General features: G+C 41.7%; 2 protein-coding genes across 2 annotated transcripts; both read left to right on the forward strand.

Moving 5' to 3' along the window:
• The first annotated feature begins 456 nt into the window (after positions 1-456).
• LOC9267579 (aspartic proteinase-like protein 2) lies at positions 457-6,172 on the forward strand. Its single transcript, NM_001409251.1, has 10 exons — positions 457-963; positions 2,769-2,898; positions 3,034-3,287; positions 3,955-4,182; positions 4,392-4,554; positions 4,673-4,746; positions 4,835-4,931; positions 5,052-5,118; positions 5,482-5,553; positions 5,680-6,172. Exons 1-10 carry the CDS (start codon positions 698-700, stop codon positions 5,841-5,843), a joined length of 1,515 nt encoding a protein of 504 aa, NP_001396180.1. The 5' UTR covers positions 457-697; the 3' UTR covers positions 5,844-6,172.
• Positions 6,173-6,889: 717 nt separating this feature from the next.
• Positions 6,890-13,372, forward strand: LOC4327899 (exonuclease 1-like). The gene is made up of 14 exons (NM_001409252.1): positions 6,890-7,183; positions 7,919-8,038; positions 8,308-8,431; positions 8,554-8,691; positions 8,822-9,031; positions 9,415-9,590; positions 9,848-9,920; positions 10,367-10,493; positions 10,785-11,131; positions 11,239-11,293; positions 11,417-11,712; positions 11,810-11,861; positions 12,070-12,277; positions 12,394-13,372. The coding sequence occupies exons 1-14, from the start codon at positions 7,023-7,025 to the stop codon at positions 12,815-12,817; spliced, it is 2,511 nt and encodes an 836-aa protein (NP_001396181.1). The 5' UTR covers positions 6,890-7,022; the 3' UTR covers positions 12,818-13,372.
• Positions 13,373-13,865: the final 493 nt, after the last annotated feature.

Here is a 13,865-nt window from a genome sequence, read left to right on the forward strand (position 1 = left end):
TTGGCTCTTTCCCCAAATGCAATTTTTGCACAATTGTACTAATGAAAAGCATCATTAGACTAGCAGTGGGACCCATAGTATGTGCAACAAGAATTTTCTTAGATATCTCAATATATCATCATCCATCATATCCAATCAAGAAAATGGAACACACAAGGAAGAACAAAAGAGCTCTCACTACTGACATCATCATCAAATTAGGGGACAATTGGAATTCTATTTTTCTTTTGCCATGGTTTATGCAGGAGTTGAACTTATTTCCCCAAAATTCATGTGGAATTTGGCATGGCAGCCTCTGTTTGAATAAACTAAGCCAAACCAAACCCATCACTTTGGGTCAAAGGCAGCAAAGAAGCAAAGGAAAACCAAGAAAGGAAAACCCCAAGAGGAGGAGAGAAAAGGAGGAAAAAATGCTGGACACGCTATAAAGCGGCGGAGCAGAAGAGTGGCAACCGCAGAGCCCACACGTAATCCTTTGCCCGTCCCCCCGCGTTTTCACCTCTCACCCCTGAAACTTTCTTTATTTACAATCCAGGACAAGTTGGAGGGGGGTATATATGCTGGCAAGCTAAATCCTGGTTATTTCGAGTCCCTAAACGCAAAAAAAAAGTTGCTGCTACGCGCACACGCGCAGCGGCGCAGCCTCCGCGCCACCCCTCCGCCTCGCCGCGTCGGCGACTGCGAGGCGGCGTGCCGGATGAGGAGGCCGCCGGAGTTCGCGGCGGTGGCGGCGGTGGCGGTCGTCGCCGCGCTGGTGCTGGCGGCTGGGGCGGGCGCGGCGCCGTTGCCGGCGGCGCTGAGGCTGGAGCGCGCGCTGCCGCACAAGGGGGTGGCGGTGGAGCACCTGAGGGAGCGGGACAGGGCGCGGCACGGGAGGAGGGGGCTGCTCGGGGGAGGAGGAGGAGGGGTCGCCGGCGTGGTGGACTTCCCCGTGGAGGGCTCCGCCAACCCGTTCATGGTCGGGTGGGTGAGCTGCCTCTCGCTTTCTTTTCCCTGTGTTTTGTATGGGTGTGGTTGTGTGTGATCGAGAAATTTGGGAGTTCTTTTCTTCTTCTGGGTTTGTTCGTCTCGGCGTTGATCTGAGGTTGTTGCTTCTGCTAAGGTAGATTGGTCTCACGTATCGACAATGGTAGTTCGTTTTCAGGGTGGTGGATGGCTGGGTTGTTCGTGGGCTTTTGTTGCTTCAGTTCTTTCTGTTTCTCGGATGAAGGTTCAACCCTGATGAAGTGTTTATGCCCTTACTCGACGGTTTCTTGCTGATGTTTTTTTGTGTGCATTCTGAAAAGTATCTTCTCGTTCTGTTTTGTTCGAAGTTTTGGCTTTCTTTTTTTTTTTTTTGGCCGAATTGTTCGTCGTAGATGGCGGCGGCTTGTTTTCTTTCGGATTCTTAGATTCGTTTTTGTCCCTTTTTCGATGCGACGATTCTGACTTCGCTCTTTCTTTATATGCATTCAATTGCTTCTCTTGTTTCAATGTCGATGCTCAATTGCTTGTTCATTCGGGAGCCCAATTCTGATGCAGTGATGCGTTTGCTTGCTCCAATTAAAATAAAATAAATGCATTCATATGTAAAGAAAGAGTTCATTTTTCCTTTCTGAAAGAAGAAAGAATTCATTTATTAGCCCGTACCTTGCTTCTACTGGATCGAGTGTTTACAGAGATTTGGTTGCCCGTCACAGTTTCACTTGGCCGCAATACCTGCTTTCTTTCATTTTCCTCGATTGCTTTTACTTAAGGTCAATTCCTCTTAGGAAAAAAAAGATATTTATTTGTCTTAGCTGCGGTTAGGAATTTGTCACCCTCAGCTATGATTTAACTTTTGTTTGTGTAATCAATTCAAATTTGTGCAACACCAGTTGTAAGCTTAGTGACAGGGTTATTTAGAGATATCTTAGCAATAGGGAGCGATATATTATGGACTGCTAGACGGAACTTTTTAATTGCCCCTTGCGAGCCTTAAAAGGGGAGCAATTATGTTTCACCAATACCTGTAGGCTTTATATGCTATCACACCTTCCATCATGCTGAATTCCACTTCATGGTTTTGTGCCATAGGCTATAGTTAGTTAGTTACCATCTGCAATCTGTGGTGTTGATGAACTCCCTTGAGGTATTGGAGTATCATGTGTTTAAACCTTTACTGATGGGCGGCAATTTGTAAACATGCTCATCTTTAAGTGAATCCTTGAATTTGTTAGGATGAACGTTTCAGTTTGTTTCCAAATTTAGAAATGTTATGTGATTGCCCAACCTCCGTTTTGGAACTATCCTTCAACTAGTAGTGGATACTACTTTGTAGAGGGAATTTGAGGGATGCAATTTTTCCATAATTATGGATATAATATAACATCTATACATGTATTAACAATGGTTTTGTTAAAAATGACAAACATGACTATAACTAGTTACTACTGATGGGCAGGGTGGATTAGTGTCATGCTAATGTAAAGATGATATCATATCATGATTAGGGAAGCATGCTCGCCAATGCAGATAGCAAAAAGGGGACGTTCAGCAGGGATGGAAGGACTGAAAGGATACATGTCCTTTTGTTGGGTTGGGGGATTGTCAGCTGATGGATATAATTTTGAAGATGACGTGACTCAACCTTGGATAATACATAGAGTTATCAATTGCAGTTAGTGGGTTCCAATCAGAAGAATTGTAGGACTGATGCCATTTTTCATTTTGCAATTTGGCTTGTTATTTGAAATTAGGAGACCTTTTTGCAACTACTTTATCCTAATTCCTAGTGTTTGAATTTGCAGGCTCTATTTTACGCGTGTGAAATTGGGAAGCCCACCAAAAGAATATTTTGTCCAGATTGACACTGGCAGTGACATCTTATGGGTAGCGTGCAGCCCTTGCACCGGTTGCCCATCTTCAAGTGGGCTCAATGTGAGACATCTCATTCTTTGCGCTCTTATCCTTATCTCTATGACATGCATACAACAGCATTGTTATCCCTTGAGATGGACTTACCTATCAGTTGAGATTCATTCTGATTGGATTATTACTTTATATGTTTTTCAGATCCAGTTGGAGTTCTTCAATCCTGACACTTCATCAACATCATCCAAAATACCATGCTCAGATGATAGGTGTACAGCTGCCCTTCAAACAAGCGAAGCAGTCTGCCAGACTTCAGACAACAGCCCATGTGGTTACACTTTCACGTATGGTGATGGAAGTGGCACATCAGGTTATTACGTGTCTGACACAATGTATTTTGACACTGTCATGGGAAATGAGCAAACTGCCAATTCTTCAGCCTCTATTGTTTTTGGGTACAGTTCCCTTGAAGCCCTGTATCTTTCTAAATTTTACATTAGTTAATTTTAAACTGCAATCGACAACTAAACTGTGCTTTAAGGATAGTAAGATACCATTAGAAACCTTGTTAGTGATGTGGTCCATTTACATGTTGACAGTTTGTTGCACATGTGTGACAAAGTTGGCTCTTTTTGCTGATTGAGTTGGTACAAATGATGGACCTAATGGCAACAAACTCCCAATGTCCTTAAACCAACAGTCTTCTTGTTACTTTTGCAAGCAAACTTCCTTTCAATATCCTTAATAGTCAATCTGAATAAAGTTCTTGTCATCCCTGAAAACAGTTGCCACCAGAAAAAGTTGTCAATATCCTTAATGGTCAACCTGAATAAAATTATATTTATATTTTGCTTTCCATGCCATTCTGGAGCAAAAGAAATTCAGCATGCTTCTAGACTACTATCCTCTGGCATGCATGCTTCATCCTGTTAATGGCCTTGTTGTTATGTTAACAAAAGCTTAGCCTTATGTGGATCTTTTAGCAGTAGAAGCCTGGTGACACTTTGCTGTAAAGTTTAACTGTGCATTTTTTTATTTTCATTACCCTAACAGTGAACTTTGTTGCTTCGCATGATCAGTATTATTCATTGTCTGATGAATATGTTAATTCTTTTGAAACAGATGTAGCAACTCACAGTCAGGAGACTTGACAAAGACAGACAGGGCAGTTGATGGGATTTTTGGGTTTGGACAGCATCAGCTGTCTGTTGTCTCACAACTGAATTCTCTTGGGGTATCCCCAAAGGTGTTCTCTCATTGCCTGAAAGGTTCAGATAATGGTGGTGGTATTCTCGTTCTTGGTGAAATTGTCGAGCCAGGATTAGTCTATACTCCACTCGTCCCATCACAGTGAGTCTCTTACTAGAATTACTTATTGTATAACTTCAGAATTCTGCTGATTTTTTGTTTGTAGAAAAGTTTTCAACCAATAAGTGTATGCACATTCATTAACCTTGCGTGAGAGGCTAACAATATTGCTGCATGAGTAACTTGATATTCTTCCTCCTAATTTCTTTCTATGGACGTCAGTTTATGATTTATTTTTCAATGAAATATAGGCCTCATTACAATTTGAATCTGGAAAGTATCGTTGTCAATGGACAGAAGCTGCCAATTGATTCCTCCTTGTTTACGACATCAAATACACAAGGAACAATTGTGGACTCAGGAACAACTTTAGCATATCTTGCAGATGGGGCATATGATCCATTTGTTAATGCGGTGAGCTTCATAGGGCCCACTTATAGTTCTATTTTCTGGAATTCCCCATATATGATAAGCCTACGATAGTAATTAATCTTGTTACATGATTGTTAGTCCTCATATTTTGTTTTTGCAGATAACTGCTGCAGTCTCTCCATCTGTGCGCTCTCTTGTCAGCAAGGGGAACCAATGCTTTGTAACTTCCAGCAGGTTAGCTTCTTGTTTCAGTGAAGGAAATTAGCAGCTCATGTTCTTCAGTATGTCAAATTACTTACAGATATTTTCGCTTTTCAACCAGCGTTGACTCGTCGTTTCCTACCGTGTCACTATATTTTATGGGTGGTGTTGCAATGACGGTGAAGCCAGAGAACTATCTTTTGCAGCAGGCTTCTATTGTAAGCCTGCATTTTTTTTAATATATTTGGTTTCTGGCCTTGGTAACAGTTGTATATCTGCCTAACCGTTTCTGAAAAGACTTGTTCCTGCCCATATTAATACCATATCATGCTTTTCAGGACAACAATGTATTGTGGTGTATTGGTTGGCAAAGGAACCAGGGTCAACAAATAACCATACTCGGAGGTTAGTTAACTAGCTCTGATTGAATTAGCTAATTATGGTTGCACGTCTAAGTCTAACCCGCAACTACTATTAAGACTTGAGACAACCATCACATCACACCACTGATGTCTGAAAAATTTCAATGATTAACAACATTCTCAATAATCACATCGATGCACATTAATCTGCAAGTTCTTTCAAGGGTATTGAGGCCTTGACAGATTAATCCTACGTTTTGACCCCATATGTTTTTCCTTGACCCTGAACACTTCAATTTCCATAAAAAAAAAACAGTCGATCTATTAGTCCTATGCTGATGATTGAAGCACACATTTCTCCATGTTGATGCTTTGTTGCTAACTATTTGGTCCCACTTTGACGCAGATCTAGTTTTGAAGGACAAGATTTTTGTGTATGACTTGGCGAACATGCGCATGGGCTGGACTGACTACGACTGTAAGCTCACCCGAATTTTCAGATTTTGTCCATGGATTCATCACGTTTTCCGATTCTTCTTCTTCGTCGTCGTTGTGACAAACAAGTGAACAACTAACGAATGCCTGTTTTTCTTTCTTTTGGTAGGTTCGACGTCGGTGAACGTGACGACGTCGTCGGGGAAGAACCAGTACGTGAACACGGGCCAGTTCGACGTGAACGGAGCGTCGCCGCGGCCGCCGTACAGCGGCCTGGTACCTGCCGTAGCGGTCGCCGTCGCGCTCATTTTTGGCGGCTTCTCACGTAGATAGCAGACGGGCTAACCGATATCGATCTCCCGACATGTGACATTGTGATTCCATTCTTTGTTGGTGCATTCAGGCGTCCGGTTCCCCCCCACGAGCGAATGAGCATGACCCATTCTTACTGTACATACAGATAGGGAAAAGGAGAAAAAAAAATGAAATGTCAAGAGTTCATTGCTCATGGAGCAGCCTCTTTTTTGTCGCTCTCACTGTCTCACACCTACACGTTGGAAGGGAAAAATGTCGTGCAATCTCCATATATCGTAGCATATACAAATTGATTTTTGAGATTTGTTCACGTTAGCATTAGTAAAAAGTTATAAATCTTATATGTCCATTCTTTTGTACTACCGGTAGTTTCTGGATTTACACCACACGTGGAATTTTCACGGTATATTTTTCCGTATTGGGATGACGATGTAACTGTCTGGTTTTGGTGGGCGCCGTCTCTGGCGGTCAGAGTGGCGGGGCAGGCGGCTGTCAGGATCTTTGCAGTCGACTGCACCCCACCTTTATCACTTATAGGTGGGTCTGAAAATTATAAATTATCGCTAAAATTTATGTCGGGAAGTTTTTGAAATTTGATTTGAAAATTTGAAATTTGATATGAAAGTATTCAATTTTTAGATGAAAAGTTTGAAATTTGAGTTAAAGGTATTAAAATTCAAATGAAAAATTAATTTTCTCGAATTAGTCCGCCCCCACCCCCCTCCCCCACACGTTGGCGGAAATCCCGTTACGGCCCAAAACCAACGGCCCGCACGTTGGCGGAAATCCTGTTACGGCCCAACTTAAATGGGCTGCAAGCCCATGGGAATTCCGTTCCGGCCTAACACGGACAGGCCGCACGTAGCTGTAAGGAACCCCGTTAGGGCCCAACTAATGTTGGACACTCACAATCGCGGATCTGGAACCCACTCAGGCTGTGGCCTACTCGCACGGAGCAAAACACTGTAGCACAGCCGTTGGATGGCGAGACCGACGGTTCGGATAGATTTATGGTGGGGACCGCCGGAAGAGAAAAAACGAGAGGCCGTCCGCCAATTTCACTCGGCTCCCTCCCTCCAACCCCTCGCTTCCCGCCCTTCACTTCTCCCCTTCCAAGAAAAAACCTACAAGTAGAGAGAGAGAGCGAGAGAGAGAGGAGAGAGAGAGAGAGAGAGAGAGAGAGAGAGAGAGGCGGCAATGGGGATCCAGGGATTGCTGCCGCAGCTGAAGTCGATCATGGCGCCCATCGGGGTGGAGGCGCTCAAGGGCCAGACGGTGGCCGTCGACACCTACTCCTGGCTCCACAAGGGCGCCCTCTCCTGCGGCGACCGCCTCTGCAAGGGCCTACCCACCACCAGGTTCGGCTCCGGTGACCTCCCCCCTTTTCTTGGAACCCAGGGTTTCTTAATCCATTTCGCCGATTGGTGAGACCTAAATCGACGGATCCGGGAAATCTACTTCTTCCCCACGAGCGTATTGACAGCTGCTGGTCCTACCAGGGGTTTCTTCCGATTTTGTTTTCTTGGTCCCGACTGGTGAAATCCATTTCGGAGGAGGGGTAAAAGGCACGTCTTGCTTCGGATGAGAGATTTCCGCATTTTTTAGGTGGGTGTAGGAAGGGGGGGGGGATTTCTTGTTTGTTCAGTCTCTCTCAGGATTAAGGTAATAAATGTGCGGCATTTGTTTTCGCCCCCTTCCAGGGGCAGTACATTTACTGAAATTTGTTATCCGCCTCAGTGCCCAGATTCTTGTATGTCTAGGTTGCATTGAATAAAATACACACTTGGGAGAGATCCGCTGCTTGGCATCTGGTGCCGCTTTAGTTCAGAGAATTCACCATTTTAGTTTGTGGAATTTTTATTGGAAATAGCTTAGACATGAATAGTTCAATAAACGTTAACAATAGCTTAGCATTGTTAGTAGTATCTTTTTACTGTATGGGATATCTTCTAACATTGCTGCATTTTTGATGTCGTGAACTCATAATGCGGAGGGCCATAGATTTGCAACTCCAGTTTTTATCATCATTTATCACCGTTGTAGTTGAGCACCATAACTTACACCTTGTGTTTCCCCTCCTGAATCTGAACCAGGCATATTGAGTATTGCATGCATAGGGTTAACATGTTGCGGCACCATGGCGTGAAACCAATCCTTGTATTTGACGGAGGTCATCTGCCGATGAAGGGTGATCAAGAGACTAAACGTGAAAGGTATGTTCTTTCTTAGGGCTCCAGAAAGAGCCTAACATGTTTCAGTTGCCAAGGAACATCTACATTACCCTTACAGAACATTAAAAAAAATTGTGATTTGACATTTTACATACGGCTATAGTTATGGACAACTGTGGCTTTAGGCTGATATAGAGCAGTCGCATTATTAGTACAGACTAGTGGATAAGCTAAAGGCCTCCAGCCATTCTTTGCTATGTGATGTTTCTTGAGTCATTGGATGCTAAGCAAGTAAGCATGACATCCTGTAGGTCACGAAAGGAAAATCTTGAGCGTGCCAAGGAGCATGAATCTGCTGGGAATTCACGTGCTGCTTTTGAGTGTTATCAGAAAGCTGTTGACATTACACCTAGGATTGCTTTTGAACTGATCCAGGTAAAGGAGCAAATTCCATGTATTTTTACCAAATATTTACCACCTATTTGAAGCAGTTCTAGTCAGGAGTAGGAACATTTGGCTTGTCTTAACTGATTATTGTTCCAAAACTTGCAATGCAGGTATTGAAGCAAGAAAAGGTTGATTATATTGTTGCGCCTTATGAAGCAGATGCACAAATGACATTCTTGTCTGTGAACAAACTTGTTGATGCCGTTATCACAGAGGATTCTGATCTGATACCATTTGGCTGTTCTAGAGTAAGCACAGTGTTAAAACGCTTTATCTTTGTCCTCCACGTACCCCATAGTATTTTGCTGCTCAGCTAGATTAGTGTTCATAGTTTGTTGTAACTTCTCTAATTAAAATGCATCTTATTCCATTGTGCAGATTATTTTCAAGATGGACAAGTTTGGACAAGGTGTTGAATTTCATATTACACGATTGCAGCGATGCAGGGAGCTTGATCTTAATGGATTCACTATGCAAATGCTACTAGAGATGTGTATTTTAAGTGGCTGTGATTATCTTCCATCATTGCCTGGAATGGGTGTGAAACGAGCTCATGCACTTATCCAAAAGCTCAAGGGTCATGAAAAGGTAAACCCTGTATCTGTTGTATCAAATACTAACTTTAGGCCTAGTTGGAATTGGAAAGAACTGATTCATGAACTAACATGAACGATGCCTGAGATAGTGTTCAAGACCTACAAAGCATGGTAAGAAAAGGCTGGATAGTAGAACCAGAATGCAGTTCTACTTAGACATAACTACAGAAGGCAAGGCCTCAACACAAAATTGATTGCTTCAACTTTTATGAGGCCACCGTCTTGTACTTAGGTCATTAGCCAATCCATAGCCTGTCATACATGCAGGACATGATTTGAGTTACTACTGAGCTTGTAGGGCAACGATGTGCAATCACTTTCTTGCTTAGCAAATTAGAAAAAAAAATAATGAGCAAATGATGCGTATAATTTCAGGTAATCAAGCACCTGAGGTACAGTGCTGTTTCTGTTCCACCTCAATATGAAGAAAACTTCAGAAAGGCGATCTGGGCATTTCAGTTCCAAAGAGTTTATGACCCTGTGACGGAAGATATTGTTCATTTGTCAGGCATTCCCCATGGCAGTAGTGAAGACTTGGACTTTTTGGGCCCATATCCTTGCCAAACTTATATTTGTACAATAGATGCTAAAGCTCATTCATATGATAACCTGTTGTTTTATCCACCATAAGTCCATAAGGATGAATTTCCACTTTTGTTTGGTCATGTCTAATGGCCATTATACAAGTTGCGTTAGAAAGTAAGCTAACGGCCTTTCAATGCCACCATTTCTCAGTAATACCGAATTGTGTTACTTGAAGAAAATCTCAACTTGCATGCATTGGATCTTTTCCTTAATTGGTTTATACATGGCTACCACAGACTGTTGCTAAAGGCATTGCCCAAGGGAATATCGATCCGATTACCAAGGAACCATTTGAGGTACTACCGATCTTCCCTCGGTTGTTTTGGTTTCTTGGTGCTTTGTTTCCTTGAATGTAATTTCATCCTACTCTGATTCTGTGCACTGCATATGTATAAACATACCCAAGCATCAATATGCAAATACAAACGAGGGGCTCTTGAAAATGGTTGTAAGCTCACTGAAATATCCAATCAGAGGCTACAGAGCATTACAGAAGCTCATTAGAGAAAAACAGATAAAAATCCATAAAATATTTTGTAAGAAAAAAATGTAGGGTCCTCACTGAAATAAGAAAGTACATTGTAAGTGATCATGGTTTTACTGATGTACTCTGTTTTATTAAAGATCACCAGTATGCAAGCATTTGCTTTGCTGACATGCGAATACCAACATTCAATTTTATCTTTTGTGGATTGTCTTACTAAGAAGTTATATATGTTTTATTTGTATATGTGACTTGCAGGGCAAAACAGAGAGTAGCGCACTCGCTTTTGATAAAGTGCATCTGAACAGAGAGTCCAGTGCTCCTTCAAATGGAAAGAAAAAGCTTGATCTACCTGTCCAAAGAAACGTATTGACAAATTACTTCTGTATCCTCTCAACACATTTTAATTTAATTGAGAGAACAATATATATACCAATCAACTTTATTATATGAACTACTTGTTGCAGCTTATATTATGGGAATGCCTTGGATAAGATAGTTCAGTTATTGTGCTTTCTCGTTCCCAAACATGTTTAGGATCAAATGAAGAACTAATAATTTCCCCATAAACTTATTTACGAAGTCTAAGGTGATGTGCGATTCTTAGCATGGTATTTTGCTTGTTTTGTAAACAATACTTCAACTGTCCATTGGATGAATCCTTGACTTTTAGAAGGCTTAGCATCGCTTGAGGCAAAACGGAAGTTCAGAGCACCTAAGGTTACACCTAAGCAACAAGTACTTAATGGGTCTTTGCCCAGTCCCAGAATTGAAGACTCTGGTACCCCTGATTTAATTGAAGATACTAGCTTGCCATCAAATAACATTCAAGTTTATCAGTGTAGTTCTGAGCATTTTAGCTCAGGAACCCCTCTAGATGATTCAATCAATACCGCCTCTCAATGTAGTTCTGAGCGTGTCCGCTGTGACATCCCTCGGGATGATTCAGCCAGTGTTTCACCCCAGTGTTCTCATGATATTGGTAGTGATCCTGCTGAGGACCCAGACATTGAAGGCAACAAGGTATTTCACGTTTCTTTATTGCCTTATTTTCAGTGTTCTCGTAGTCCTACCTTTCTACAACAATATCGTATTTCCGTCATTCTTATAGTTTTACTTCTGCTATACAGGTGAAAGTCAACTTCTGCAACAGAAGTACAATACCGACAGGCTCTTTCTTAGAGGGTAAGAGCTCTACCTTTTTGTAGTTGATGCATGACTTGATCTGCAAATCATGTACTGGTATATCTAATTAAAATGAAAATAATCTTGGTTTCTGTTTTGTATGCATTTATTTTCGTTTTCTAGGGACTTTGCCTGGGATATCAGATCCATTTTTAGATTCACACAACACAGAGCCATCCAGAGCTGCACCACGTTATGCTGAAAAAAGCAATGTGGTCTCTGCCAATAGAAATATTACTGTGAGGAGTTCATATTTCAAAACAGTAAATAAAAGAGTTTGCACAAATCAAGGAGAAGATGAGTGCCATGATGAAGATAACTGCGAGACTGGTAATTACACTCTTCCTGGAGATCAACAAAGAAGCTCTGGAGGTATATTGAAGAGAAGAAAATTTAGTGATCCCCAAAATTTTGAAGATGTAAGCAATTTTTTTTTGAGTTGTTATTCTATCATCATATCGCAGTGAACTGTCTGTATCATTCTACTATCTGGTCTTGAATGTACTATTTGTGCAGGGAATGTTTCAACCCACTAGTCCTCATGAAAGTCCACCGGTTGCTGATAAAGGTAATAGTTCCACCTAGTTGTCTGTTCTTATTCTCTGTGAGAATGTGCACCTTTCCTTGTTCCATTTCTCTATAGATAAACTTGTGACGATTACAAGAAATTCAGTTTTTCCAAAAACAACAGAAGGTTCTGCCAATGTTTGAGTGTGCGTAGTTCCCTTTTTTTTTGTTGCTGAGGGAAATCTTCTGAATGTCTGATACTAATGCAGGCTGTGACTCTGATTCCCACGACGGTATCAACACAAATTCTGAAGGAAAATTTGGATGCAATGTCGCCCATGTAAATAAATACAGTGGCATTGCAGAGAAATCAATGGATAAGTTTGCTGCGCTGATATCATCTTTCAGATACGCAGGCTCTCGTGCCAGTGGTCTTCGCGCTCCTTTAAAGGATGTGAAGAACACTCTTCCTGTCAGGTCTGCAGCTTCAGAAAATTTCAATTGCACCAAGTTCACACAATTTACTTATCAGAACTTAAGAGGGGGACACAGTTGTCCCAATGAGTTGATATATTTTATAACATTAATTGCAGATCTGTTCTCAGACCTCCAGAACAGAGATTCGGTTGTACGGCTAAGAAGACTACTAGAGTGCCTCTACAAAGCAGATTCTCAAGTGATGCTACAAACAGCACTGACGTTCCTGATCTGAGCACATTTGCATACAGGCCTACAACTGCTTCTGCTCATTCTGATCAGGGGAAGATCACAAGCAAAGCTACAGATGCTGCTGCTGGACCTCCTGACCTGAGAACATTTGCTTATGCACCAACAAGATCTACCACCAGCCGTTTTGATCAGAGTGAAAACACGCGCAAAGCTATGTGCACTGCGGACAGCCCTCCTGATATTAGCACATTCGAATATAAACCCATGAAAAGCGCCGTCAGACGTTCAGATGGGAGCAAGTTTTCAGGTGCAGCACTAAAAGCAGCTAGACGAACCTCTCGGAGCTGATTCTCACAAAATTGTGGATGCACCTGCCAGCTTCCTTATCTGAGCATGTTTGGATTTGCGTATGCCTTCTGTCTGCGTTCATGATCTGAGTTCAACAGAATCATCCAGCAACAAATGCTCTCAATAAAAGTGCATTCCATTTTGCCCAAAGTGCAAGCACGGCTGAGGTAGCTGCCATTCACTACTACTAGCTGCAGGGCTTATCAGTTCAGACTTCAGAGCTCATCCGTATCTGCGCAATCAGAAGCACACATGTTCTGAAGGGAAGTGCTTTATCTTCTCGGTTTCCAGAGCCAATTATGTGGCATTTTGCGAGCCAAATGTATGTGCTCGTTTTTGCCTTGTCCAATGAGGTTCTTGTATGAACAGCAGTCGAATTTGCGATGCTATTTAAGCCGCAAATGAGGATACTGTTGTATTGTTCCTTTTTGAGAAGATACTGCTGTATGTTCATTCTTATACAAGTGTGAGCATTCCTTCAGAATTCAGATAGCATTACTCTTGTCAACTATTGATCAAGATGTTGGAAAGACTTTGAAACCGGCTGTTTAAGCACTTGCCAGCATTCTACCAGTCTTTCTGAAAGATTATAATAAGAGTAAATTGCATATTGGGAACAAATTTTTATCTAGTTTGCAGATTTTCACTTTAAACCGGCAAACTTCACAATAGTTGCAAAATGGACCGGTGTTCTTTTCCAATCTAAAATTCCAGTGGCTAGTCTTAAAATAACGGTGGCCAAACTCTGGGATTACAACCGAAATGAAGCTAATGCAAACATGGAATGAAAAAAAAAACGATACTATATAGTTTTCAAAGTATTCCCTCCGTCCCATAATATAAGGGATTTTGAGTTTTTGTTTGCTTTGATGACTCGTCTTATTTAAAAATGTTTGGAATTATTATTTATTTTTTTTGACTTACTTTATTATTCAAAGTATTTTAAACACGAATTTTTTTGGAAATAATACGATTTTAATGAAAAATTGTAAAAATATAGGTCGATTAGGCGAAATCGCATGTTTAGCACCCTGTCGAACAACCGTGG

The sequence above is a fragment of the Oryza sativa genome, chromosome 1 (genome assembly GCF_034140825.1).
Source record: "Oryza sativa Japonica Group chromosome 1, ASM3414082v1".
Taxonomy (NCBI): domain Eukaryota; kingdom Viridiplantae; phylum Streptophyta; class Magnoliopsida; order Poales; family Poaceae; genus Oryza; species Oryza sativa.